The sequence below is a fragment of the Taurulus bubalis genome, assembly GCF_910589615.1.
Source record: "Taurulus bubalis genome assembly, chromosome: 1".
Lineage (NCBI taxonomy): Eukaryota > Metazoa > Chordata > Actinopteri > Perciformes > Cottidae > Taurulus > Taurulus bubalis.
Window position 1 is genome coordinate 30,148,792 of NC_136589.1, and position 27,876 is coordinate 30,176,667.

Here is a 27,876-nt window from a genome sequence, read left to right on the forward strand (position 1 = left end):
CAGCATGTTCTGAGTCATTTGACATAACAAGCTTCCCATATTCACTAAGAAATAATAAAGACCTCTCTTAAAACAAATATCTATGTTATAGGCAATGAGCTGTGGTACAAAAACAACTCTTTCTGGAACAAATGTTACGTTTTTTAACTTCATGCAAATCCTATATGACTGAATTGCGTTCACATTGGAAACATGAATGGTTCTAGTTCGAAATACATGTTACACTATAGTAAATGTAACAGCCAGCCAAAATCCTTTTTTTGAGTGTAATTGGTTTGTAATATACATTACTTAATTTACAAATGGGGAATACATCATTTATAAAGTATTAAAACCCAATCATGAAATAACTGTGTTTATGAATTGCATACTAATGAGTGTTAATGTTTGAACAATGCTTAATAAATGATGAATTAAGTGTTTACTCATACTTAACTTAATAGTGTATTATTATAAAGCGTTACTTATATTTGTTCCATTCCCATGTTGATAAGAGTATTACAACTACAGTTCTTAGCTTCACGTCACTGGCTTTCACCTGTAGCCTTTTGCTTTGTCATTTTGTGTGTGAGCATATAGCATTACAGTGATGGACTTCCACTGACTTTAATGTAAGGATAAGGCTGGGAATATTTGTTCTCATAATGGACAAAGACCAACAACAAATAATAATTGAGCATACTAGCAAATGTTACCGCTGTATCCAAAGACGGATGTTAAACAACTCCACAGTTTTCCTAAAACTATTATAAAGCAAAAACAAACAAACATCCAGAACTTTGCCCAGTGTGACATCATACAGTATGCAAGCTGTTGTGCATATGTAAATAAAATACTAAGTATACTAAGGTCGGGTGACTGGGACCGGTGGGACAGTCTGAGGGCATCTGCTGGATGGATGGAGAATGGCAAGTCTTGAAACATTCCCCAGAAATGCAGGGGCCTGGGGAAGTGGGAATGTAGAAACATAGGATAATTTTCTTTTTTGATGCATCCCAGCTCATTTAACTGTTTTAAGATGCTGGAAGCCAGATATTAGTCTCTACTACTGTCAGCTCAAGCTGTTTGATAGCTTTGGGAAGCTACAACAAATACAACAACAACTGCTACAAGTAAGGATAATTAATGTTATTCTATACTGGCTATGCCTGTAAATGTTCATGTGATGCAGATACTTGATCATCGTTTTTAAAATTTCAGAGACACATTTGCCCTGTGCACACTAAACAGTGTAACCAGCTTTGTAGCTGGCTTTGCAGTCTTCTCTGTCCTCGGCTTCATGTCGCATGAGTTGGGTGTTGACATCTCAATGGTAGCTGAATCAGGTATGAGCTGGTTTGTAGACACAATGTTGTATATTCCTTTGTTGTGTTTCTATGAAAAAACTTAAATAATAAGTATCTACTAACATCTTTGGTTTGTGCATGGAAGAAAATAAAAAAGTTCCTTGCATTCACTTCCTCGCAAAATATGAAATCTAAATTAAGCTGTAACAATATTTCTTCAATGTCATGTGGGTCCTCACAGTGCTGTGGCCACCTTTTCGTCTTTGAACATGTACAGCAGTGCTTATGAGGACCCTCTATCGTCCTCATTCATCTAACCCTGTTTCGGGCAGTCGAAATAGCTGTAAACGCAACCCGGACATATTATCACCGTGTTTTCTAAAAACAGTGTTAGAAAACAGTTTACACTCACCAACTCCGAAGAAAAATATCTTGCTCTTTAGCTGCCTAATATTTGTTCACCAGCTAGTTGCTATTTTTTTTTATTTTTTTTTTATTTTTTAAGGTAGAGTAGGGTACAGTCAGTTTATCCAAGATTTTCACTGAACACAGTTGCCTGCTTCATCAGGTGAGAATGCAATGATAGCAGTGAGAGCGAACCAAAGCACTTCAGTTATAGCCATACAACCAAAATAATGACCTAAAAAAACGGTTGAGTGATAAATATCAGTATGTTCGTTACAAGTGACACTTTTCGCTTATACATAATACACAGAACATAATATAAACATTGGATTACAGCAGCTTTAGCTAAAATAAATGATTCACTTTTTTCTGTAATGGTGTAAACTGATATCTTACCCCATGATGAGTATTGTGAGTAGCACGCATACTGTATAGAGTACAAATCTTTTCAGACTTCATACAGTTATACAATAACTAGTCATTCTGTTCTTTATTTGTACATTCTGATTTTTATGAGTTTTTAGGGCTACTTATTTTGCCATGTACTTTGGACCACTTGCAGGTCCTGGCCTGGCATTCATCGCATACCCTCGGGCAGTAGCCATGATGCCTTTACCCCAACTATGGGCTGCCTTATTTTTTATTATGATGATCTTCCTCGGGCTTGACAGTGAGGTAAAGTGTTACCATTCAGTTGTTTTTTAAAATAAACATCAGACCTTTGTAACATTCGGTTAAATAAGCCACACAGACTTCGCCCTCTAATGGACTTTCCTCCAATTATGAGCACTCATTCACCGACTTAAAATGTTCACAAGCATAGCCAGACAATCAGGATGTGCCTACTTGAATATGTGTGGGCCCCACAATATATATGGTAGCACACACCACTTTCTGCCATCCTTTTTCGCTTCCGTGAACGCCGATTTGCCCAATGACTGCGCATCCCAAGGATGGAGTTGTTGCTTCAAGAACCTGGTCAATCATCTCCCGGCGTCTGTCTTTCGTTTATGATGGGTCTGGAGCCACAGGTCGTTGCTCATCATCCAACATGGTTTTGCTGCGTTCACACCAAAAGTGTTGCAAATTTTTCGTTGCTCCGCTCGTCACCACTGCCGTCCTGCCGTTGCTGAATCAAACTGCTGCTGCCCGAAGTAGCGCTGGAAGCGGCAGTCATTCAGACGCAGTTCCTGGAGCTGTGTGTGCCCACGAATAATATTATGAACCCAAGACACGATGGCGTTTGATGTTCCAACGAAAATTCACAATGCTTTTGGTGTAAACGTAGCATGAGGGTAGACACGTACTGAATGGCCAGCTATGCTTATGCAAATTGTCAGTGGTTGAAATATTGCTGGTGATTGGAGGAGAGTCTTACCTATGGAGTCCAGTAGAACAGGGGTCCCAAACTTTTTTGCGCCACGGACCGGTTTTGTGTAAGACGATATTTTCACGGACCGGTTTTGTGTAAGACGATATTTTCACGGACCGGCCTTCACGAAATATGACGTAATAAAATGATACGACTGAATTATAAAGTGCATAAAGATACAACTCACCATTACGCCGAATTAGTGGGAGCCCTGATCTTGTTTCTCTCCTACGAGCCGGTCCCGTCTCGGGGTGATGAGAGACAATGACACCCGACGTGTGTTTATGTCCAGTCTACTCCGTAACTTAATTAAAACCCGCTTCACAAAGACAGGATGTTGGAAATGGAAGCAGGGTTTTCCAAGCTTTTTTGGCGATCTCAGGATACTCTGCCTTGATTTTAATCCAGCACACCGAGTTGAAACAGACTTTTAAGTTTAATTTTTGGGCTAACGTACCACGTAACCTCTTGACATGTGTCAAGCGGTTCTGTCTGAGGTCCACGCCCGGTGGTTGGGGACCACCGGGCGTGGACCGTAAAGGGCTCAGCCTGTGCTTATAGAGCAAGGGTTACAATCTTGTAACATTTGCTATAAATAATTCTGTTCTGGTGCTTTGAATTATCATTATGTCTAGTGAATTCCACTGTGATCAGCCATTGCCTACAGTATATTAAAAAGCCAAACAGTAGATCATTTTACATTGCAGTAAGTACCAAGACAGAATGTAAGCTGTCTTATTTGTTCAAAGTAATGAAAAGCTAAAGCCAATCATCTATACCGCCACAAAGACCCTGTAGTGTCTAATTGACTTAATTGTAGTGACAATGTCGAAAATGTCAATGTAAAACTAGGCTTTTACCCACAGTTCGTCTTTCTGGAAGGCTTGGTGACATCTATATCAGACATGCATCCTTCCTTTTTTCTCCCTGGTCATCGACGTAAACTACTTCTGCTGGTCATCTGTGGTGTGTCCTTAGTTATTGGCCTGTCTATGGTAACTGAGGTAAGATTTTTTTTGTTTAAACCTGCAAATTAAAACTGTTAAGAAACACTGCACCATTCTGTTCGTAAGTATCTTTCCCTGTGCCAAATATGTTTTGCTTTTGAACCAAAAACAATCTCTTTTGTCTTCCTGTCTCTGTCTTCTCTGGACTGTAGGGAGGACTTTATGTGTTTCTGCTGTTTGACTACTATGTTTGCAATGGAATGCCGATCATGCTGTTTGGCATTTTGGAGTCCATCTGTGTGGGGTGGATATTTGGTGAGCAATGACAATTCTATTAATCAAGGACTATCAGAAGTTGAGGTGACACACATGCTTTCAATAATGTTGATTTAAGTACAGTATGTGAAAAAAAGCCAACAGTAACATTGTTGAAAAATGGGGACCTTTGCTTTTTCACTCATACAATAAATCACTTGCCATCATGCCGCAAAAGAGCTGGTTGTCAAATGCACCCTGATGACACACAATTTACATGTTAGCTAAAACCCCTTGTGTAGCAGCAGAGAAATTAACTAATTAAATGGTGTGTGTTTCATAATGACTCAAAAATAATCATCTAATCCCTTATCTTTAACTGTCCATGTGTTAAATGTTGATATAAAACTAATATGACTGTCCGCCCGTCTTCCAGGTGCTGATTGTTATTACGACAAAATAAAGAACATGATTGGCTACTACCCCTCGTCATATATGAAATATTGTTGGAGGTTCTTCACGCCATTTGTCTGTGCTGTAAGGAAGTTTATGGTGTATTGTTGTGTCTGTCGTAAACCTCAGGGATCAAAGTCAAGACTGGCATTCAGCTGAAAAATATGTATATTCTATCTTTGTTGATGTATGCTTTTAATTTGATGTTCTCTGCATGTTTCTTCTTTTTAATAGGGAATATTGCTACACTCTCTGGTCAATTTCACCCCGCTGAAATACAACAACACCTACCAGTTCTCCTGGTGGAGCAGCGCCATTGGGATATTTTTTGCCTTCTCTTCAGTTCTCTTAACTCCTCTGTGGATGATCTATAGTATGGCAGTAACCCCGGGAACAGTGAGACAGGTGAGTGTGGCTACTGATAGTACAGCGTACTCCAGTCACCACATAGATTTACTGCTAAAGATAAAGTTAATAAAGCATTGTGTTAATTCAGTTCTATCAGTGTAACCATTTGCAGTAAAAGGTCAATTCCTTGACCTTTCTATGATCAAATCTACATGCAGTTTACACAGAGTGATGCCTACAAGCTGCTTTGGTAACAGATATCTAAAGTACCCATTTACAGTTCCTTTGAGGTCTTTCAATGCAAGTGATCTAGCAAATGTTGGTCTTTTTACAGAGACTGAAAACATTATGCACACCGACAGCCGACCTGCGTAACTCTTCACCGAAGAAGACTCTTTACTCTGGTACACCTTTTTCTGATGCTGAGATGCGTGATTTAATGGAAAATCCAAAAGACGGCGGTTTTGAAGGTGTGCCACCTGTTATTAGAGACATTCGTGATGCGATGCCCAAAGTGTAATTTTGGTGTTGGGGACTTTTCTGTTTCAGTTAATGGTCTTTTTAGTACACTCAACGGTTCTCTGCTGATATTATTATTTATGTGATCAGCTGTCATGAGGATTTAGTTCTTTAGGTTTTGGGTTTTCTGTTATGTGCCTTGTTTAATATATTTGTTTAGTCATCTTTTTTTTCTTCTTCTTTCTTTCTCTTTTTGTCATGGTAAGACGCTGTTATATCCACATTCCTTAGGGACATTTCCCCTAATATTACATGTGTTTTTATCTTGAATGTATGTGTATGTGTGTGTGTGTGTGTGTGTATATATATATATATATATATATATATATATATATATATATATATATATATATATATATATATATATATATATATATATATACACACACACACAATGATATGCCACTGTATTGTACTTGAGAAAGATCTATTGTGTTTTTAGTCTGTGTGTTTCTCCTGTTACTTCTTAAAACCCTGTGAAGTCTGACACATCTAATGGTTCTTATTTTTCCCAATCCGGAACCTTTTAATCCGGACTTTACATTTCAACACTGTGCCTTTTATGCATCTAAAAGTACAACAAACAAATGCTTGTTTCCTCTAAAAAAAAAAAAAAAAAAATATTAGGCAATATAACAAAAGATTATGATTTTGTATTATCTATAAAAAACAAATGTCAACTCATATCTTTGATACCTGTTTTTAAAACAATTTGACTATAAAATAAGGAACAAAACATTAAGTAATTGTAGGTTGCCTCAATACAGTAACTATTCATATTGAAACAATATGAATGTTATTCTAAGCGTAACCTTTTAAAAATTAGCAATGATTTCCCTGGAAAACACGAACTTTGAAGGCTGCCATTTTGGAAACGGCAATTAAATGCCTGCTACTGCCTGCAGTGCATGAAAAATCCACCAGATGGCAGAGTACATGTATGCGATTGTATGCAACGGGTCTTTGAAATTCTCTGAAACTCATGGAGCAATATGATACAAGTGTTGCTACAGGGTTTAAGCCTCAGACGTTTTTTGGCAAAAATTGCGAAGGTTTTCATACTCGTAATAAAACTGGGTTATCTCCTCAACCACAAGGGCTATTTCAATAATTCCGGTGGTATGATAAATAAAACACTTGTGAGATTAGTTAAGATATGTATATAGCAGTACATGTGTTACTGGCTAAAGGTGGTAGATGATCAAACACAACAAAAAAACCCGAAAGAACTTTGAGGATGAATATATCTTTAAAATGATACAGCTGAAAGATTTAAAGTGTTCCATATCATAACAAAATATGCTGAGTATCTCTGCAAAGTTTGACTTTGATAAATGGAAGTAGAACATTTTTTGAGACTTTTTAGTACAGACAGTTTAGACTTTAGATTTCTGGAGTGAAGTTGTCTTTCAACATATGTCCCAATTTAATTGAATATTGCAAGTTTATTGACGTAATGTGGTCAAATGTATGTATGCATTTACGGTGTGAGAGTAAGTGAAACATTAACTTCATGATCACTGTTGAAAGTGAAGCTGTTTTAACTGCAAATATGAGGTGTTGATTGAAAAATAACTGACAATGTACTTAACATTAACAATCACTGATATCATAGAGTCATCTGCAGCCTACATGCAGCATTGCACAGTTCTCAGATTGGTCCAGCAGAGGGGGATATATGTTAGATATTAGATCAACAAAGGTAACTGTCCAGTCAGTAGTTGTGAGACTCATTTTATTATGTACATTATCATAACATTTCTAGATTAGTGGATTTATCAGAGGGTTTATTTGCATTGAAGGTACACTAACCAGACATGTTGCTGGGTTCATTGTAGTTGTCAGACTTTTTTGGGTAAATGCACAGATATTTAAAAATGTTCTAAGGATAAATCAAAGGCCATGTTACTGTAAACGGTGGGAAGATACACAGAATGACAAATGTAAGGCAGAAAAAGCCCTGCAACATCTGACTTTGCTTTTCATCTAATTGAATTATTCTCAAATAGTATACTTTACAAACATGCACCTGTAGCACACATCTACACAGAGAGACACACACAAAGTGACACACACCACCATAAATCCAGATATGAATAGTGTCTTGGTGATTTGTCTTCACTGTGCCAGAGGACAAAAGAACCAGTCTTCAGAAAAAACACAACGGTCTAGTGCTTCGCAGTGAAGTACCGTAGCATTCCCGATAGACTAATGATGATGTCACAGCATCATTAACAGTTAGGAGATTCAGCCAGGGTTGCTACAGCTTCAAATATCTGCATAGACAGCATCTGGCCAAGCTCTGCCATTGATATATGACACCATATATTATTATTACTATTATTAATAATACAAATAATACAGTAACAACTGATGCACCTAAATTTAGCTTCCATTCATTTTAATAAATAATTATTAATCATGATGGGGAAAACACATCAACATGTACTATATCATTCTGTAAAATCCAGCAGTAATCTACAATGCGGATTTCTGATTTAAAAAGAAAATGTCCAAAGTTTAAACTTGTTTATCTTTTTTTCCCCCTGATAAACATAGAACTAAAGTAAAAAAATGCAAACAAATGCTCATGTATTCAACAGGCCTACAATTTATCAGGGGCCATTTTCCAATAATGTACTTTTCTTTGCAAATTTAACATGGACTCTCGCTGGGAGAAAAATAGGACAAGGTGTGCAAGCTGAAAGCCCTAAGACTCTTTGACAACCGTGATGAATGCAGCAGGCACTGACACGGCTACGGCAAAAGACAAAAGATACCTTTGTCTTGTCACAATAATCCTAATCTGTTTGAAGATGGGGCCACAGTAGAGAAAGCGAGAGAGAAAGTAAGAAAAAAAAAGAAATGAAAGAAGATTTGTGGTCAGCAGTGATAAATGTTGCTACATCAGAAACGGGGCTCAGTACGATGTTTCTCTCTAATGGTCTGATTGGTCAATTAATTCTGCGGCCCGTTCTTTGCTGGCCCCCTTTAATGTGGAAACAGCTATATTTTCTCCCAGATTAGTATAGATACAGGCTGACAGTCTGCACTGCTCAAGGTATTTGGGAGGTATAATTCATTCATAATGCCACAATGCGCCCCATCTATCATTTCAGGTTTTTCATCCGCTAACTTGCCGCTTGCTCCCTCCTCTCATTTCAAGCTTCTGGCTCTTCTGGGGCGGTGTGTGTGTGTGCGTGTGCGTGTGTGTGTAAGTGCGTGTGTGTATGCATATATGCGATTTAGCAATGTGAGGTTGCGATGTGAGAGGTGTTAAAGATATGATTTGTGTGTGTGTGTGTGTTCGGGACGTGTGGGGTGTTGGGGCATACAAGGTTGTGAGGTCGGCAGCTTCTCCTCTCCTGATGAATTAGCTGGCATATGCAAGCGATGAATTACCAGGCAACCAGAGTCAATTATCCAAACGCAAAAAAAGAACCATGGACCCTGCGCCTGTGGCCCCAGGGTCTCTTTTCCAATTCAAAGAGTGATTTTCCCAAAATGTAGAAGGAAGAGAAGAGAGGCAGCCCTGAAGAAGCGAGAGCGGGATGATGAGGAGTTGGGGGGAAGAAGAGAATGAATGCGTGTCCCCCATCGCACACCTTTTCCCCTCCATCGTTCTCTCGCTCCCCAATCACATCCAGAAAGCAAAGCGCAGTGTGAAAATGCAAAAGGCTATTATCAGGCTTTCAGAGTGCACAAATGCCACTTATGATGGATGAGTGTGGGATTTAGAAAGGCCTGCTGTCAAACACCAGCCGTTCCCTCTCCTTAACCGGCCCTCTCTTTTTCCTCGCTTGTCTCTTGTATCAAAACTATATCAGGCCCCCGGTTGAAAGAGGCCTAAGTGGAAGATGTTTGTAATGTATCGCACACATACTCAGTGTCCCCTGTTGTTTTTGCCATTACATTTCTAACCTCTTTTAAAGAGGGTAGAAGGAGTCTTTGTAACATTTCTGCAAACAAGAGGGACATCATGCTGTGACACTGGTCCAGAGTGACACTCAGGAAATTAGATCATCAGCAGGAACCTCAGTGGGTTTTGAATGTTTGTGAAAGTGTATATTAATGATGGAATTTCACAGTACCACTAATAAAAAGATGACGAAGAGGGGAGATAAAGAAAAGGAGAAAATAAAGTCGTACTTTGTGAAACAAAGTGCAGCATTGGGTAAAGAGATATATATTTCACAGAACTGCTTTATTTTTTTTATGCAGAAGAAGACAATAATTCTTGGAATCTACTATCAAACATCCACTAGTGTCAACCCAAATCACTGGATGAACCTGGCCAAGTGTTGCTTTCAATAGACCAATTTAATCTCAATGGTTGATGTAACAAAACTGCTGTAACAGTTAAAGAGAAAAGAGGATAATATAAACTCATAGTGGGAAAGCACAGCCAAACGGCATTAACAGTTTTAAATCCTAACTTCATGACTGCCAAAAGAAAACACAATACCATTAACAAAAGATTCTTAAGTTATAAGAATGAGTTCAGTAGAGTGAATAAAATGCTTGGAGAGATGGAGAAGGAAAAGAGGGATATAAGAATAAAACAAAAGAAAATTATATCCTTTGATTTAGCTGGCACCAAAAATGGCCTTTGCAGTGTTATGAAAGTAACACTTTCAATGAACCCATGACACCAGTTGACAAAAATGGAAGGTTAAAAACAATTCTCACTTAAATAAAAAACACTCCACATCTTCTTCCAACATCTGCTAAGTAATATGTATTAATCCAGTGATATCCAAGCAGGGGTAGGCCAACCAGTTGGGTACTTCTGCAGGTAGAGAGATTGTGGAGTAGCTCAGCAAATTTGAAAACACAGAAAAACAACATTTAGGAAAACTAAAAATATATAGTATATATATTTGTTCAAATAATCATTTAACTATTGGCTAACAAATGCTCCCAAACACCCAAACACCACGTGGTGATTAAGGACCTGGTTACGTTCAAGTCGGTCTGAAATTATGGGAGCATGACCGTTAAAGTCATGACGTCATGTCCACGCAAGCTTTTGTTCACTTGCTTCCGTAACTCAATACAATCGCTCATTCAGCTTTTCTGTTATTGGGCTAAGGAAAAAAAGCTGTGGTCTTGGGGCTGTTTTACTTTTATAAGTTAAAACCTTCATGGCTTTAATTAAGTTAAACAGTGATTACGGGAAATGATAGAACATTATTTTTGATAAATGCTGTTAAAATAGTGAAACATTAAATCAATCAATCAATTAAAATCAATAATTTATTTGAACATAAAATACTGTCCCTATAGAGTGAAACAAACAATTTGAATGAGGATTTCTTACTTCTGGAGCAGAGCTGGAGGCTATGCTTTCACTTTGCCACCCGAAGGGAAAATGAAAAAATAATCCATGAACTTGGAAAGCAAACTCTGAATCCGGTGACAGCAACAGTGCAGTAACTCCACTGAGGACACGCAGGCCATGTCACATTGTTCCAGGGTATCAACAAAGAAGTGTTTACTTAATTGCACACAAGTTACACATGGTGTTTTTTGAGCCTTCTGATATTCATTAGTCATTATCTTAACATTTTGTGAAATCAGGGTATGAGTTTGGAAATGTTTTGAATAACAAATAGTATGCAATTTTCCATATCTTTATATTTAGGCAATTGTCTTTGCGTAGACTGATTGCAGTGCAGCTTTCCAGACCTACTGGTGCGTCTCCGTTACTCTCTATCGTCACAGTTTCCCTCTGGGACCACCAGCCCCTTCACTTCTTATATTACCCCCTCACACACCCTTACATCCTCCTACACACACTCACACACATATCACCTCTCCCCCGCCCTGCGGCGACATGCGCTCCACAATGGAGAACAGAGTGGTTTGGGAAATGATGGCCATTTATAACTGCCGGACACCGTGTACCACCTCTCTCTCTCTCACACACACACACGCACACAGACACACACACACACACACACTTACTTGAGAGTTTGGTGCTGGGGTGGCAACGGAAAGGTGGGAGACAAAGGGAGAAAGCACCCTTCTCCTGGCGAATGTCACAAACACGTTAACACTTAACTGCACAGATGAGCACTGTGCAAAAGTGTTGCATCACATTCAAACGGAGTGTTTCATGGATGATTGGGATACGTACATGTGTAAATATGAGAAATGAGGGAGTGATTTAATTTGATGATAGAAAAGGAATATTGTATCACTATTGAGCTGTCATCAGTTTATTAAGGTGCTCAACAGTGACAGGTGAATCACCTGCAATAATGTTGGAAGGGCTTTACACTTGCCTCTACACGCACACACACACATTTTGTAAAGAAAAAATGTCTGGTGTCATTTGGGTGATTTTAGTTAACATTGAATTCAACACTTGAAATAGTGTATCCTCCAATTGGTAGTAGTAACATTTTCTTTGTCAAAATCAGCAGTAACTCTGACCGTTCATTTTCCATCCAACTTGGAGAGGTGTTCCTTGGAGCACATTTGATTTCCTTTTGACTTTTTTTTTTTATTCTTTCCCATATTCTGATTATGTCAACAAAAAAAACACAATTGTTTACAAAACCATCTCATTCCACCTGCTCTGGACTTTTCAATCATATAACATTATCTTCATCAGTAAGTCGAAGTTTGCTGTTAAATTTCCCTTCAGTTTTTTGCGCTTTAAGAACATATCATCTAGCCATGCCTGAAAGGGAAAGAAGAAGTTGGGAAGCAAAAAAAAGTCCATGTATGTGTATTTATACAGACTGAAAACGAATCATTTCAATGAGCCGGCATCCACAATTTCCAGCGATGATTATGATATACTTCTGGTCCCTCTCAAGTCTTGAATCTGGTAAAAGCTTTTGTTTCTACATGTTTCGAGAGATACTTAAAAATACTGAAAATAGACTGCTCCTCATGACAGGTTAACAATATTCACATGACAATCTCTACAATCATGTTGCTATGTTTACTATCATGTCAGTCCAAAATGTCATCACTTCATAATTTTATCCTATAAGACATTTATGTGAAATTGTCTTAATTATTCATCCTTGAGCTGTGGCCAAGCTGTGGTTTTGTGAGGTCACAGCGACCTTTGACCACGAAGATTGAATCAATTCATCCTTGAGTCGAAGTAGACCTTTCTGTCAAATTTGGAAAAATGTCCTCCAGGCTTACTGAGCATTGTTGTTACTCAGGAAGTGTAAAAAGTTACTTTTGACTTATTACTCCTTTAAAAACTAGTAACTTCCTTAATACTATCTATCAAAAGTAATTTCTTACGTTACTTGTTATATTACAATATCACCAAAATCGGCACATAAAATAACCTATAATGTGGTTAACGCAGTCAGTTAATCAGTCTGTATTGATGAATGAATGAATGTGGTTGATTCTTACATATCTGTTGTTCACAGCTGCTTTACACTAAAAGCTTCTCCTTTATGAAATCCCTGCTGCATCTGAGGCTTCATGCATGTTTTTGCTCTCTCGTAGAACCGGGCCTCTCCTCCTCACCCTCAGGTCACGGTCACACATATGCCTGAGCGATATTTGCCTGAAAGTTCACCAAAGTTCAACCGTACTTGCAAACTAACATGCTACACATTCACCTCAGCTTAGCTGGCACGGAAAACAAATCAAATTCTGATAGTACTTAAATTAATACCTGCAATATAATTATTGTTTTAGAAATAGTAATCCCTCAGACTACTTGTTATTAGGGGAAATAATAATATTACAGGAATGTATTACTGACTAACATGTTATTACCCGACACTCAAACATATTGCTCAGGCCACTGTTCTTGCCGGCGCGGAGGCCAGTGGAGAACTCTTGAGCGGGATGAGTGAACAGAGTGGACGACAGAGATCCAGTGCTCTTATGTTAATTAGGTAGCTTGCGGATGACTTTTATAAAATGATTGCAAGCGTGCTGGTTGTGCGTATATATTGGTATTTCTATGAATGCATTTGTGTGCGTGTCTGTGTGAGGCCTCAGCCTGTCACTGTGTTGGATGGGCTGTCACTTTCTTAATTGCCTGAGCGTGACCCCGCCCCGCTCTGCTCACCTGGCTAATTACTGTGTCTTTCCAGCCAAGAGATTGAAATGAATTTGACTTCATTCAAGCTTCATTGGCATAAAAAGGGAGGTTGCTGAAATTGCCATAATAAGTACAGAGGGTTTGTCCTTCCTGTGATATTTTACTACATGAGCTTCATTGCTGTCTCGCTAACAACTGCTGGCGATAAAACACATGTCGTTTCATATTTCAAATTTCACATCAAGTTTTTTCAACAATAAAGTTAAAGTGTAAGTTATTTGTAGAGTGTGACAGTCATCCTAAACACTGGTACGGCCCTTTAAACTTGTAATGAGTGAATAGCAGCAAAAAGAAAGAAAGTATTTGGAATTTGAAAAAGGATGATGAGAAACAAAGCATATTGAATTGAATCAGACTGGAGTCCTTGCAAACGAATGCTAATGTAATGCTAATGAGCAGCGGGGTATCAGGTAGGAGGTAAAGTTTGGTTAGAGAGCGAGCTGGCGAGACAGCAGGCAAATGGGCAACGCTTGGGTGAGCAGTGAGCGGGCTACCCATGTCTCAATGAGAGAGGGACCATTAAAAGAGAGAGAAAGAGAGAGAGAGAGAGAGAGAGAGAGAGAGAGAGAGAGAGAGAGAGAGAGACTTGGTGGAAAGGCCCTGTGGGCTAATGGATGCTGATTAATTCCCAAATTACATTTCACAACTTTATTGTTTAATTTTCCTGTGGTGCACATTCTTTATAGAACACATCATTCTGTCTGTTAAATCAGTCGTATTCCTTGCTCGTTAGTTTGTACTCGCTTGTCTTTTAAAGCTCTATTATACTCAGGTTTAATGACACCTGAAGCAGCAGTCACCCAAGTACTCAGCAAAGTAAATTCTCAGCTGGCCTTGCTGTATTTGGGAAGCTAGTGCACCGTTGTGAGTAAAACACAGCGAAGCTGGTTACAACACCCAGAGGGAGAGCGACTCCAGGCAGACATTACACTACAATATGTAGTGTAACGCCAAATCATTGTTTGATGCTAAATTAATGCTTAAAATGTTGAACTTAGCTACTTTAATGTAAGCCAGTTAACCAAGAACGTATTTTAGAGTCCATCAAAACCTGTTCAAAATACACCTGGCTTATGACAATGTGAGTTGCATTTATTCACAGTTCATAGATACGTTACTGCATATTTAAGACTATCTGTGGATGCAACTACTAAATAGGATTATAAATAAATATGTGTTATACTGCGTCATCAAGTATTCCTTAACTTATAAGAGAAGCCACCCAGGCCATTCATAAACATGTGTCTTGTCCTTGCATCTAGTTACAATGACACTAAGCTATGTATCAACTGTTTGTAAAGTATCTAGAAATGCTGGAAGGATGGTTCAAATAAAGTATGACCATAATTTCTTATAATCAGCATTTATGAAAGAAGAGCGTCATCCATAATTTGACTCAGATAAATTATTATTACCTCAAAGACTTCCAGCAATTGACATTCATTTACCAAATGAAGACACATTACTGCTGCAAAGCACAAGCTGTAGAAGCTCCATAACCAAAGAAAATAAAGTGGACCATGCTTTACACTAAACTGAATATTGACACATCAATGATGCCACCACAACACATGTTTCCATTGTGTCTGTGCACTGTCAAGACACCAGGAAACCCCTGTGACTTGTTGTGTTTTAGAATGTATTTCATTTCACTCACTTAACTAACAAAGCATACCCAGTTCATCAATACCCTCAATAAATAAACAGTTATTCTCTTTATACTTCAGGCAGCACGTCAGTGGGACTGGGCCGGGGCTCTGGTAATGGTCCCACTCTGTCTTTCCTGACACAACACTCACAGCTGCTTCATCTGCTTCTGTCAGTGTCTCCATGTTAAAGACCTTCTGAAGAGACAAAGGGCAAATATATTTTTGTATGCCTGTCGGGTTTTCCACCGCTTTTACAAGCCAACACATACACATTCACACATGTTCAGGGCGCAGTAACAGAACAAATGTGATCATCTGCATCCCCCTAATGTGGTGGAGGTGAGAAAGAGCATCTCAATGGCAGACGAGCATGGCAAGCGAAAATGACAATATTTAAAATAGGAGACACAACTCCATTTCTTTTTGAACAAAATATTAATGATCTTTCATTTGGATCTCATCACAGATGCGGCCCGGGGAAAATTGCATTCTGTGTGGCAAAAGTCTGGGGAAGACATGAGACAGGATAATAGCCAATAGGTGTTTGGAGAGAGGGAGTCAGAATGAATGAGAGGGAAAGACAGAGAGAAACAGAATTGACAAATTCCCATGATGGGTATGCCATGAGAGAAAGGGGAGGAGGAGGGAAGAAGGGAGGTTGGAGAACAGGGGGGAAAAAAGGGCAGAAAGATTGGAAATTGAAATTTATGACATTGAAAATGACTATGACGAAGACAGAGCCAGGTCCCGCTTTGCTCTCGCCTCTTTGGTAGCAGTCAACCTTGCAATGAGGGCAGATCATACAAAAATAGGCTGTTAGGGGGCCAGGGAGGGTGGGGGTGCTGAGCACTGTGGATGGCATGAGAGCGGGGAAAGAAGGAAGGAAAGCAGTGACGAAGGTGGGGGGATATAGGGAATGGAGGGAGGTGTAGACAGAAGTGAGGGAGGACATTAAAGGAGGAAATGATGATGTTGTCAGTGAGCGATGTAAATCGCAGCGGCTACATAGTCAACAGATACAGTCGGCTGGCTGTGCAGGCCGGGGCCTGTCTCAGCTGCAGTGGCACTGACAAATGGAATATTTTTAGAGGACTTAATCAGAGGAAAATGGGCTTTCATCTGCTCGCCTACCCGCTCTGCCGCTCGCAAGGAGAAATGATTGCCTGTCGCTCTTCCTCTCCCTGTCTCTTTCTCTCTCACAGTCATTGAACGTGACCACTGAACCCTGCAGAGGTTACAAAAAGGGAATTTATCAGTCGTGTTTTACAAAAGGATAGAGGGACATTGGGACACGCGCAATTACACTCCCTCCATAATGGACTTTGATTTGCAAATGCTAATAGCTGGTTCTGTTTTTCTTAAATGCTTACACAAACTGAAAGATTTGAGAAGGCAGTAGAGACGGAATAAAACATATAAGCACACTCAAACGTTTTTCTTTGTGAGGTTTCAGTGCTGCAGGGGACTGGATATACACTAATATCTTCCGACTCACCTTAATAATCAGTCATCCATCAGCCTTCAAGAGGAAGAAGCTGAACTTCTTGTTCTGTGAGATACTAAAAAGTGTGCCGTGTGAGACCGTTCTGATATATTTCAAACACACTCATCATCCACTCAATAAAACCTATTACTTGTCATGAAGGCCTCATTTCCTACAGGTGTGTTTGATGTAGTGTCTGGGCCGCCCCGTCCGTAGAGGCCCACAGCGGCACCAGATAGGCCTCCGCAGAACAGACAACAGTGACATGATCTATTTCTCCCGTGATGAATGTACCAATCTGCTGCCCTGTTGCCCTGTCCGCCTAATTTGTTATGATGTGACAGCATCTAGACTCTTTTCTATGACGATACTTGCTGCTAGAGTGTGCCAGCAGGTAAGTGGGATGAAAACATCAGGATGCTCTCTGGTGCCAGTGAATCACTTGATACCACACAACTGGGATTCTACCAATACCCAGTTTTCACATTTGATGTTATAATCTTTTATTTTTTTAAACAGCTTACCTTACATTACTTATATGCTGCCCAAGCAGAACCTGATAAATAATATGCCTCTAACAGCTCACAACACTTTATGACCGACAGGCTGCAGACAGTTTGAACAGCTTCTCCTCTGTTATGTCATTGATGTCTTGTACATTTTGGGGTCACTAAGGTCATGACTCATGGGGAGTTTATATTATACAATTCTATCTCAAAATTCCTAAAAACCCTGGCCACGACCTGGATGTAATGATTTATCATTAAGTGGATGCATCATTGTTTGTATTTATGATATGATCGGAAATATATTTGTTTTAACTGGAAACATAAAAAGGCATCCTGTTTTGAAGCCACCACTTGACATCAGTGCCGATATTAAAACATACATGGGTCTATGGTCTATCACCATAGAATGTAAATCATTCAAATAAGTAACAAGAATCTGATCTCAAGGAATGATGACTTGATGCTTTAGCAGTTTTGGGAGCATTTACTGTAACCCCTATAGAGTATGCCATTGATTTGTTGTAAGTGTGAGAGGAAGAGGAATGGAATCATTCTGAAATCAATCTGTGTTCAACATTTTTTTATGGGTTTGGTTGATGATGATGTTTTACCTCTTTTCTCAATCAAATCCCTCCACCCAGCTCATGGCAACAAGTGTCCATCAGGGCGGTGGGCCACGAAAGATCACAGATCAGCTAGTAGAGCAACAGTGGAATTTGTCACCTTCTGCAGCAGCAGATCAATGATAATTACCCGACTGACATGAGTACAGTAATAACTTTACAGGATCAAGAACAGAGGGAGAGGGAGATGAAGGAAGAAGGGATGAAGGGCTGTGGGCCACACTTAGCTCTGAGCTGATCGATACTGTGTGAGATATGGCTGTGACCTGCCCCGAGGCCCGGCCTTATCGAGGCTCAACAAGCCATTACCACCTTCCTTCACAGGGCATTGCAGAGCCAGAGTTTGTGCGTGCTGATGTGTGTGTGTGTGTTTTTAAAGCTGCCGAAAGGAAATCGGTTTGGTTTGGCAGCTCACACATCAATATAAACATGGTAAAAAAGCCTTTCATACGCCATAGAAGAGGGATTTAAGTCTAAGAGAAATCTTGGTTTATTTGGTGACTGGTTTCTGGACCAATAAGTGCAAGTATCAGGTATCAGTGACACCCAAAGTTACAACTCAAATAAATGGTTCTGATTCTGATTCTGAAATCACATGGGCAAACGCCTAACGAGGCTACAATGTCAGAAATGCAAGAGAAGAAGAGCAACACATGTATCTATTTAGAGCACAGCGTGCTGAGAGGATTCATTGCATCACGTTGTTTTACTGTGAAAAAAGACTAAAGAAGATCATCTATCCTTCGTCTTCCTCAATATAACTGCGCAGGCTTTTCTCTTCTTCATGTACAGTATGTAGTACTGTGTAGTAGCCTAGTACCATTTTCCTGTGTGGGGAACCCCATGAAAAAGCAGACACAATGAATGGATATTGCTGAAAACATGCAGACCAGAAAAAGTTCGGTTGGGTTTTTATAAAAATCTTGTCACTCCTGCACAATTTAGTATTTCACTTCCATGAAGCTGGTGACCTGCAAGAGACAATTCAACAATTCATAATTGGTCAAAACTAAAAGAACTCTAGATCATAAAAGTCAACTCTGCGGCATCATTCCCTCCCTGCTTGATAAATGACTTCTTCGTACTGCCTACTTCCAACGCACAAACTGTGATTCGATGGATTTGATACCAGCTCAGCATTCTGCTGTTTTGTGGATTTCAGCTCTGTGGTGAGGTGTTCATTCAGTTATTGCATTTAGACCCTTTGACCAAGTTTGTGGTTTGGGCGCGTAGAGTAAAACGAAAGAAAGGAGACAGAAAAAAATAGGGGACAGGGAACAGTTGAGTGTGTGGTGAGTGACAACCCAGGGCAAATCATCTTCATCTCCCAACATCCTCTGAGATCTCTCTATCACACACATACACGCGTGCGCTCGCACGCGCGCACGCACGCGCGCACGCACGCGCGCACGCACGCGATTAGGTTGGCAGATGATGAGGTCTCTCTTTTCGTGACTGCCGGCCAGGATTTCTATTGTTCGGTCTGAATGTGAATCCAGGGGTTTTAGATGACCTAGTTAAGCTTTTTGAAAAGTGACACGAGTACCGTAACATAACGTAATACAGATTCTCAAGCAGAATCGTTAAGTACTCTTCTAATCAAGCACAGAATGTTTCTTATAACTACTATTGTCTTGTGTCCTTTGTAAACATTAACATAACATTTGGGTTGATTTATTTATATATATATTTGAGTTAAAAAGTAGTAGAGCCAAGTCCTGCATTGTATTAGATCATAGACCTGAAATAAGATATTGTTTTATCAACTAGATTGGAAACTAAATATCTGGCAACAATTTGAACAAAAAATAATAATTTAATTCCCTTATCAAATATAATAAGCAATTCCTGCTAACAACTGTTTCAACTAAATTAAATTGAATCACTTTGGTTGTTGGTGTGACTTGTGAACAAACACTTATATTTACTTAATTTTTTTTATTTGGAAGCCTAAATAAGTGACGGAAAAGCTAATGGGTACTTTAATTCTTATAATAAGTAAGAAGTCTCAGAGGATTTTATGGTTTATCAGCAGATGTTAACAGTGAGATAGTTGAATTTTTGGATGGACTAAGGATAATAGATCTCTCAAAAGGCAGAAAGTCACCTTTAATCATTGATGACTTTCCATCCTAAACCCTCACTTTAACTACTGATGATTTTCTATAGCCTGATTTGGCCGAAGCTCACACCTCACACATAAACACACATAAACACACACACACACACACACACACACACACACACACACACACACACACACACACACACACACACACACACACACACACACACACACACACACACACACACACACACACACACACACACACCAGACACACTGGCCCCTCCATCCACTAATCTATAGCAGACAAATGAGGCCGGGCTAACAGAGTGGGGCAGAGAGAGAATAGATTGACTCAGAGTGAGAGGCCTAATTAGCAGAGACTCATTAGGAGTCTTTAAGAGGCTGTGATTAGGGATGTTTGTTCACACAGCATGCTGCTACTGCTGGGCTTAATGACTGGGACTGATCACTTGCTAGTTTAGCCTACAGCGTGACTGGGGCTGGAGGAGGGTTGAAGCATGAAAGAAATGTACGGCTGTGTAGCTGTGCTCCAGCAATTCATTTGTCTGCAGTTAACTGATATTAAACATAGGAAAAAGAGCATCTGGGCTTTATTGACACACATACCTGTGTGCTAAAGTTATGAATCCCATCAGCGCGAACCCTGAAGGCTCAGTTTAGACATACGGTTAAAATTTGTTCTGTTTAGGCAGTGATTGTAAATATATTTGAGGACATTTGGGGCCAATTCTTCTCACATTTTGTGCATTAAAGCAATAGCTCTAGTTTTTACATTTTGTTTTTCATACAAATTAAACAAACAGGACACATCATGTTAATTAGTGAGTCTTAGAGGTAGTGGAAGGCAGATTTTGTTACCTTATGACAGACCCAGGTTAACTATAGTGTTCCCAGTCTGTTTGCAGTCTGAGATTTGTCTGAGATTTGTTCCCGATGTGAAGTCCTGGGACAGAGATGTCGTAAGTGTATAGATTGTAAAGCCCTCTGAGGCAAATTTGTAACTTGTGATTCTGGGCTATACAAAATAAAATAAACTGAATTGGATTGAATTCATATTTACTGAAAAGTAATATAGACCTTCTCATCAAACTCTTGTCAAGAAAATGAATACCTTAACCACATGCTGTAGTTTCTAAATGCATGTTTGTGTCTGGATTAAAGAAGCAAGATAGGCCCACAATAATGTTAACTAGAGATGCTTATGTATGTTTTTTTTTTACTTTGGAGAGAGGCTAGCTCTTTCCCCATACTTACAGATTGTATGCTAAGCTAATCACTTCCAAGCTCTAGCTCCATTCAAAACACACAGATGTGAGAGTTGTTTAGGAGTCTGCATGAAGCAGAGCAGTTTGCACCTTCTTTCAGCTAAGAGCTAATCAGGTTGCTGCAGTAGAGAGGCAGGATGTGCCTCCATGTTTTTTGCTCTCTCTTCCTTAAGGCTCAAACTCATTTCAATAATCAGAGCATCCCCCACCCTACACCCAATCTAAAAGTTTACCACTGAGCCCGATCTCTTGGCTTTATAAACCACAAACCCCTTCACTTAAATCTGATAAGAGTCCCAGCACTATTGTGATACGATTTTCCCCCTCGGAAGTCCATCCATGATCCTGCATTTCCCTGAGTCCCTCTCGTTCCACTTCCTGAACTGGGGTGGATTGTCTGGAATAAACTCCAATCCTCCTTAAAAGAAGAGAGCAGTGAAGGGGGAGGGGTGGGGGAGTAAAAGCCGAGAGGATCAAGGATGCGAAGGCCAAAGTAGAGGCTCCGACAGAGCAGAAAGTAGAGTTAGCAACTCTGTCTCCTGTCCTTGAATTCCTCCAGCTGTCTCTGATTATCTTCAACACCCTCTCACTTATCCATCTATCCATCCATCCATCCCATCACTTTGTGAATACCTCCCTGCACTTCAGCCCCTGGCCTCTAGGGAGTGCTGCAGCAGTGTACTTCTGTGGTGTCTGCAGTGGTTTGGTTGCAGCAGACTGATCCATTTGTTTGTTTTCTGAATCCAGGATTTGCAGTGATAGATTAGACAACAAAAGCATATGGAAAAGATAAAGAACACTTAGGTAATGGATTTTGGCGGCCTCTCTAACACGGCAAATAACTCATCCTCTTTCCATCTCCTTCATGCTCAAAATATGTTTGTTGTTCTTTTTTTTCTTTACAGCAGACGCTCTGAGAAGAGAGAGACTCCGGCGGTTTGTGAGCTTGAAGAAGAGCAGTTAACAAAGTGTAACTGAGGAGATGTGCACCAACCAGACCTTGGCCTTTGGTCTCATGTGCTTTCCAACTACAGTTGTGTACTAGAAGTTGTGTAGCAAAAATAAGTACTAAAAGAAATTGCAATCTTAAACAAGACAATAAATATATATATTTTTTAAATCTAATATCATATGTGTATCAAATAAATGCAAAAGAGGTGAAGATCATGTAAATCATGTGTACATTTATAACATTAGGTCCTGGCCAGAGGTGCTCCCTTCTATTTATTTTTCAAAAACATGTATTGATGTATTAAATATGCTTACACTCATCCCCCTCGCATATTATCAGACACATGTGAAAACACACTATAAACATTTGCTCTCACACACCAACACACGTTCACAATACAGAGCACATGTTTCTCATCAACACAACTCTAAAACCCAAGCAAACCATCTTGTTACCAAACTATTGGAAACCACATTATAAAAGACACTGTAGGTGAAGCCCCTTAATGTCAAGTGTCTGCTATTTTGTCTTACTGGCGCCAAAAGAAAAGATGGTTTGTTTATGCTGAGGTCCAACTTGAGGTACTGAGTAAACAAGAGGGCCATTTGACATGATTAGAGGACGCAGAGTGATTAGTGCGTATCAGAAGTGTGTGTCTGCTCATGCACCGGGATGTGAATGATACATTGTGTCTTCTAAGCCCATAGAGTGTGTGAGTGCGTGACACATTGTAAATATCTTAACTTCTGAGTGTGTTTAGCAGCCAGGGCTGTTTGCACGCTGAGGGATGAAGTGATGATTATTGGAGTGACCGGTTCTGGGTCATGCAGGCATCACGGTGAGCCTCGGTCAGTGTTTGTCAGTTGATGGTTGCTTTCATCAAAACCAACTTTATTTCCTTGCATACTCCCAAAGGGCAATTTGACATGGACATTTATCCACAGGAAAAGGTAAACTTCCTGACCCGCTACTGCAAACATTTTTAATTTTTTTTTTTCAGGTAATGACTGAAGAGATTCCGTTAAGAATATTTTATATAATTTATCATTTTAATTTTCATGAGAAAACTATTAACTTCACATGTGAAGGATTTTAATTTAAACCAGTTTTACAATAGTTTTAATAATGAAGTCTGCAAATTAAAACACATTACATTTATGAAAGAACATTTGCTCTGGTGCTTAGTGTGATTGAATTTAAAGTTTAAACAATACTTGGGAAATTATCATCAGTAATAGATCCAGCAGACTTCATTATTTTATGAAAGGATCAAGTGCAAGAAACACACAACACACACACACACACACACACACACACACACACACACACACACACACACACACACACACACACACACACACACACACACACACACACACACACACACACACACACACACAGGTCTTTTAAATAACAAGTCCCAAACAGCTTCAGTAACCCAACTCCTCTGAATTATCGCCTCCTTGCTTGTGGCTGTTTATGAATACAAATTGAATTTTCACTCCAACCTTGTCGCAGTCATGGCTCATTTGATTTATTCCTTAATGAATACTTCCCCTTTCAACTCAGGAGATGGGGAAACATTTCCACGTTAAATGAGACCCGGCTTTTATTGTAGCCCATTCTTTTCTACATCTAGCAGTACATTACACTTATGGTTGTGTTGCTGCTTTCGATCGAACAATGTTGTTCCATTTAGTGGGGGACGACAAAGGGAACCGAGACTGTGAAAAAGAGTGGGTTATACCTGCAATTTGTAACGGCATGTTGTGGTGGTTTTTCTCTCTAATAGCTGAACTCTGACATTTCTTCTTCTTCTAAAAGACATCTGCATCTCTCTGCCTTACCCTAAATTAGGAAAATGTCATAGAAGTTAAAGACAGATAAGGAGATCTGCACATTGGATTCAGAGACTAAACCCACCATATTGACTGTCCGGTGTGACAAAGATGCTCGTGGCCACATTGCTCAACGACTTCTGTGAGACAGATTCCACACGAACCCCATTTATTCGTTAATGTTGTGTAGATAATGTGCAATTGACCGCACGCCTGCTAAATAATGCAGCGGCTTGTTTGGGGCCATAACGAGAATTTAAATAGTATTGATAGGCTAAGCTGCCATGGACTAGGATGTATGCAGTCAGAAAGCCCCACTCTGTATTGATCAGAGAGTGGGCTTACAGCAGAATAGCACTGAGGTTGTAAACAGATGAGGAAAAAACAATGAAAGTGGAGAATAGCAGTGTGGAGTGATAGGTCAGAGCTGTGGAGGAGGAGAAGGTGAATGGTGCAGGAGGAAGAGGAAGACGAGAGGAGGAAGAGGAATGATGTAGAGAGAGACGGAGTGAGAGTTAGACAAGGAGACGTCGGGGCCGTCTATCCATCCAGCGCAACGCCGGGGGCAAGCGGAGTAAAGTTGTTAACGAGTGTGTGGACAGTGGTGTCAGGCAGAGCGGAGCTCCATCAGGGAAATGAGACGCCCAGGTTCTATTATGGCCCCAGGTGCATTGTGGGAGGACAAAAGGAAACTTTTGGTCGAAATAGATTATAGACGAAACGAAAAGAGCACGAGAATTCGCGTGTTGTGTTTATTTTATTCTGAGATTTCTGCTTTTTTTTAAATCTCATTGCTCCTTTCCCTTTCCCTTGCAGACTTATAAAAATCTCTTCTATCTTTTTATGGAGCGAGAACTGTCATATAAATTATATTTTTAAGTGGACAGTCTTGTGCCTTCTGAGCATTATTATCAACTTCAAGCATTTGATGGATGATGCTCAAATTTATATTTATCAGCAAATAAATACGAATTATAAAGTATGAGGTTGCTGTACATTTTCATATCGTCGCAGTGGCTTAATTTACCACAGGTGATTTCCAGTGTATTTATATTTGACCACATTTTCAGTTTGAAATCAGTATTTCAGTTCTCATTTGATCCAGTTGAACCTCACAAACGACTTGGTTAATTGTACAAGCTGAGACTGTAAGCTAAAAGAATCAATACTGCAGTGCAGCATAAAGCTACACTGAAAAAAGTTAAACGATCATGTCATTTACCTAACGTGCATTTTTATATTGGTCTATATGAAAATGGTGGTTTCCTGTTTAAACCAGTTTTGTTCAGTTTGTCATCATACATACAGTCAGTGTTGGGGTAGTTACTCAGAAAAAGTAACTAGTTACACGTTACTAGTTACTTCTGAAAATTGTAACTAGATTACTTTACTAGTTACTGCATTTGAAAAGTAACTTCACTACTAGTTACTTTACTTTCCATTTTTTTAAGCAAATGTCCAAATTAACTGCAAAGATACATGGACAAACATCATGGCCCTTTCATCACTTTATTTTCAATTTTCAATAATAATGTATTATTATTAATTAATATAATTTCCAATAATAATAATCGCGTGAGTCACACGACACTTCCTGCATGAACAATCTACCGTAAACGTCGGGTTACGAGCCGCTACTACTTTCGGTCAGAGTCCCCGTTAGCTCCCCGCTGTAGCCGGCTGGGGCTCCTGCTAGCGCTCCGTCGCTTCCCCGCTAATTTCCGCTAGCTCTACGTTAACTTCCGCTAGCTCCCCGAAAACCACCGAAGGTAGCGGGACCAGGCTCGATACCCGACTTGGGCAGAGGGGTCGCGGGCAGTAGCAGCAGCAGCGCTAGCTAGCAGCTTGTTGCTATTGTTCATGCAGAAAGTGTCGTGTGACTCGCGCGCCACTAAAAGAGAACTTTTCGGACTGGTAAAAATGGCTTGGGTAACGCAGGAAAGCGCGTTACTGAGGTCTAGTAAAGTAGTGTAGTTACCAATATTTTGAGTGTAATGCGTTACTTTACTTTGCTACCTATAATAGTAATATCGTTACTGTAATCCGTTAATTTGTAACTCGTTACCCCCAACACTGCATACAGTCCCTGCTGCAGGCTGAGTCACACTCTGATATGTCTACAGATTGATAATGTCTACCATGACATTATCAATCTGTTTTAAACAGAATGTTGTGAGCAGCTGAAATACATTTTCATGTGCGTGGAGCTTTTTGATTTTTTCATAGTTTTTTTATCAAATGGGTTTTATATGAAAATGCCACACCTTCTTTAAAAACATCAAAGGAAGACACCGAACATCACAGTCAGAATACATGTGCTGATATTATTCATCTGAGTGTGTTTTTCTCTGAGTATCTGATCTGATATTCCACTAAACCTCAAGAAGTCATTTGACTCACTTTGTGCTTGATCTGATGGAAAGATTACAAGAAGACAATAAACTGGCATCCCATCTAAGGCAGATATTTTTCTTTACCGACAAACACCTCTTAGCTCGTGTTGTTCTGGGTGCCGTCAGGAATTAATAGCACTTTAAGCTGGATGCATGACAAGTATGCAAAAAACAACCAATTTACCAAAGATACACGTCATGCATCCTTCAGTTATTATGAAGAAGCCTCACATTTAATCTGTTTTGATCAGTATCAATGATGAAGAAAAACATGTTTCTCTGACCATTAGTGGGTGTAGTGTGTTCGTGTATGTACAGTGCAGCTTCTGAGCAGTGGCCTCAGGCTGTGTGCTTAGTGAGGATTGTAATGGGACAGCTTTAAAAGGGGATTAATGCAGTGCGGCCGAGAAAAACACTCCTGTGGAAACAAACACATGCAGTAATTAATAGAACAACTACACTATAAAGCGTCATAAAATATATGTTATAGACTGACTTTATACATGTCTGCTCTAAATGGTGATGTCACATTTCAATAATTATCTTTCAACTGGAAAATGTTATTTTCTACGGTAACTGTTATCTTGTTGGTCTTTAAAGTGTTAGTTTCTCTCTCCTTTCATCTTCAAGTATGTCAACGGATCCCAAGTTCACATTTAATTTCCAATATTCTAATATATTCTAATATCTATTCTAATAGCTCAGCCTATTTTAGCCACCTCCCCTCTTAGCCTCTGATGTTCCCTCTTTGCATGATAAACAGCTTTTCAGCCCTCAGAATATGTATGTGGCCCATATTTATTCATATGTGCGGTATGTGAGAGCAGACAATTCTGCTTTGGGTGTGGGAGAGGAAATATATAAATAAGAAAGTAAATAAACAGTCAAAATAAACAGCCAGGGTAATAAGGTTAACTATTTAGAGTTTTTTTATATTGATATTTGCACCAAGAGCTTCAGGAGAGGGCAAAATTAATGACAGCAGACATAATGCCATTGGGATACTTGGGAGTGTGTCCAATACTTTAAGTAATAGCGTTAATGGCGAATTTGAAGGAATTTAATTTTCGACATCAAACAGCAGCGCCTTTAGAAAGCCACCACCCTCACGCCTCCGAGAGCTTCTGAACTTGCTTCCTCTCAGAGGGAGGAAGAGGAGGAAATCATCTCTGCGGTGGCGGGCATGCAAGGAGGCAGGTGGCTAAAAACTTCCAAGCAGAACAGCCTCTCAAGTCGCAGGGTGACGCTTGTTAGGCTCAGGCCCAGAGGAGGGAGCATGGCCAGTAAGTAAGGTTATTGGGAAATAATTAGCCTAGCACAGGAATCAGCGGGGATAGCAAAGTCCTCTGGGTAGAAACGCCAGTGCTCCTGGCCTCGTTTCCACAGCTAATTAACTTT

At 39.7% G+C, this 27,876-nt stretch overlaps 1 protein-coding gene across 1 annotated transcript; it reads left to right on the forward strand.

The window, feature by feature from the left end:
• Positions 1–898: 898 nt before the first annotated feature.
• LOC306752490 (sodium- and chloride-dependent GABA transporter 2-like) lies at positions 899–27,769 on the forward strand (the record flags this gene model as incomplete). The annotated part of the gene is made up of 9 exons (XM_079236252.1): positions 899–908; positions 1,019–1,112; positions 1,201–1,325; positions 2,254–2,366; positions 3,930–4,067; positions 4,223–4,325; positions 4,702–4,802; positions 4,953–5,123; positions 27,623–27,769. 9 exons carry the CDS (start codon positions 899–901, stop codon positions 27,767–27,769), a joined length of 1,002 nt encoding a protein of 333 aa, XP_079092378.1.
• Positions 27,770–27,876: the final 107 nt, after the last annotated feature.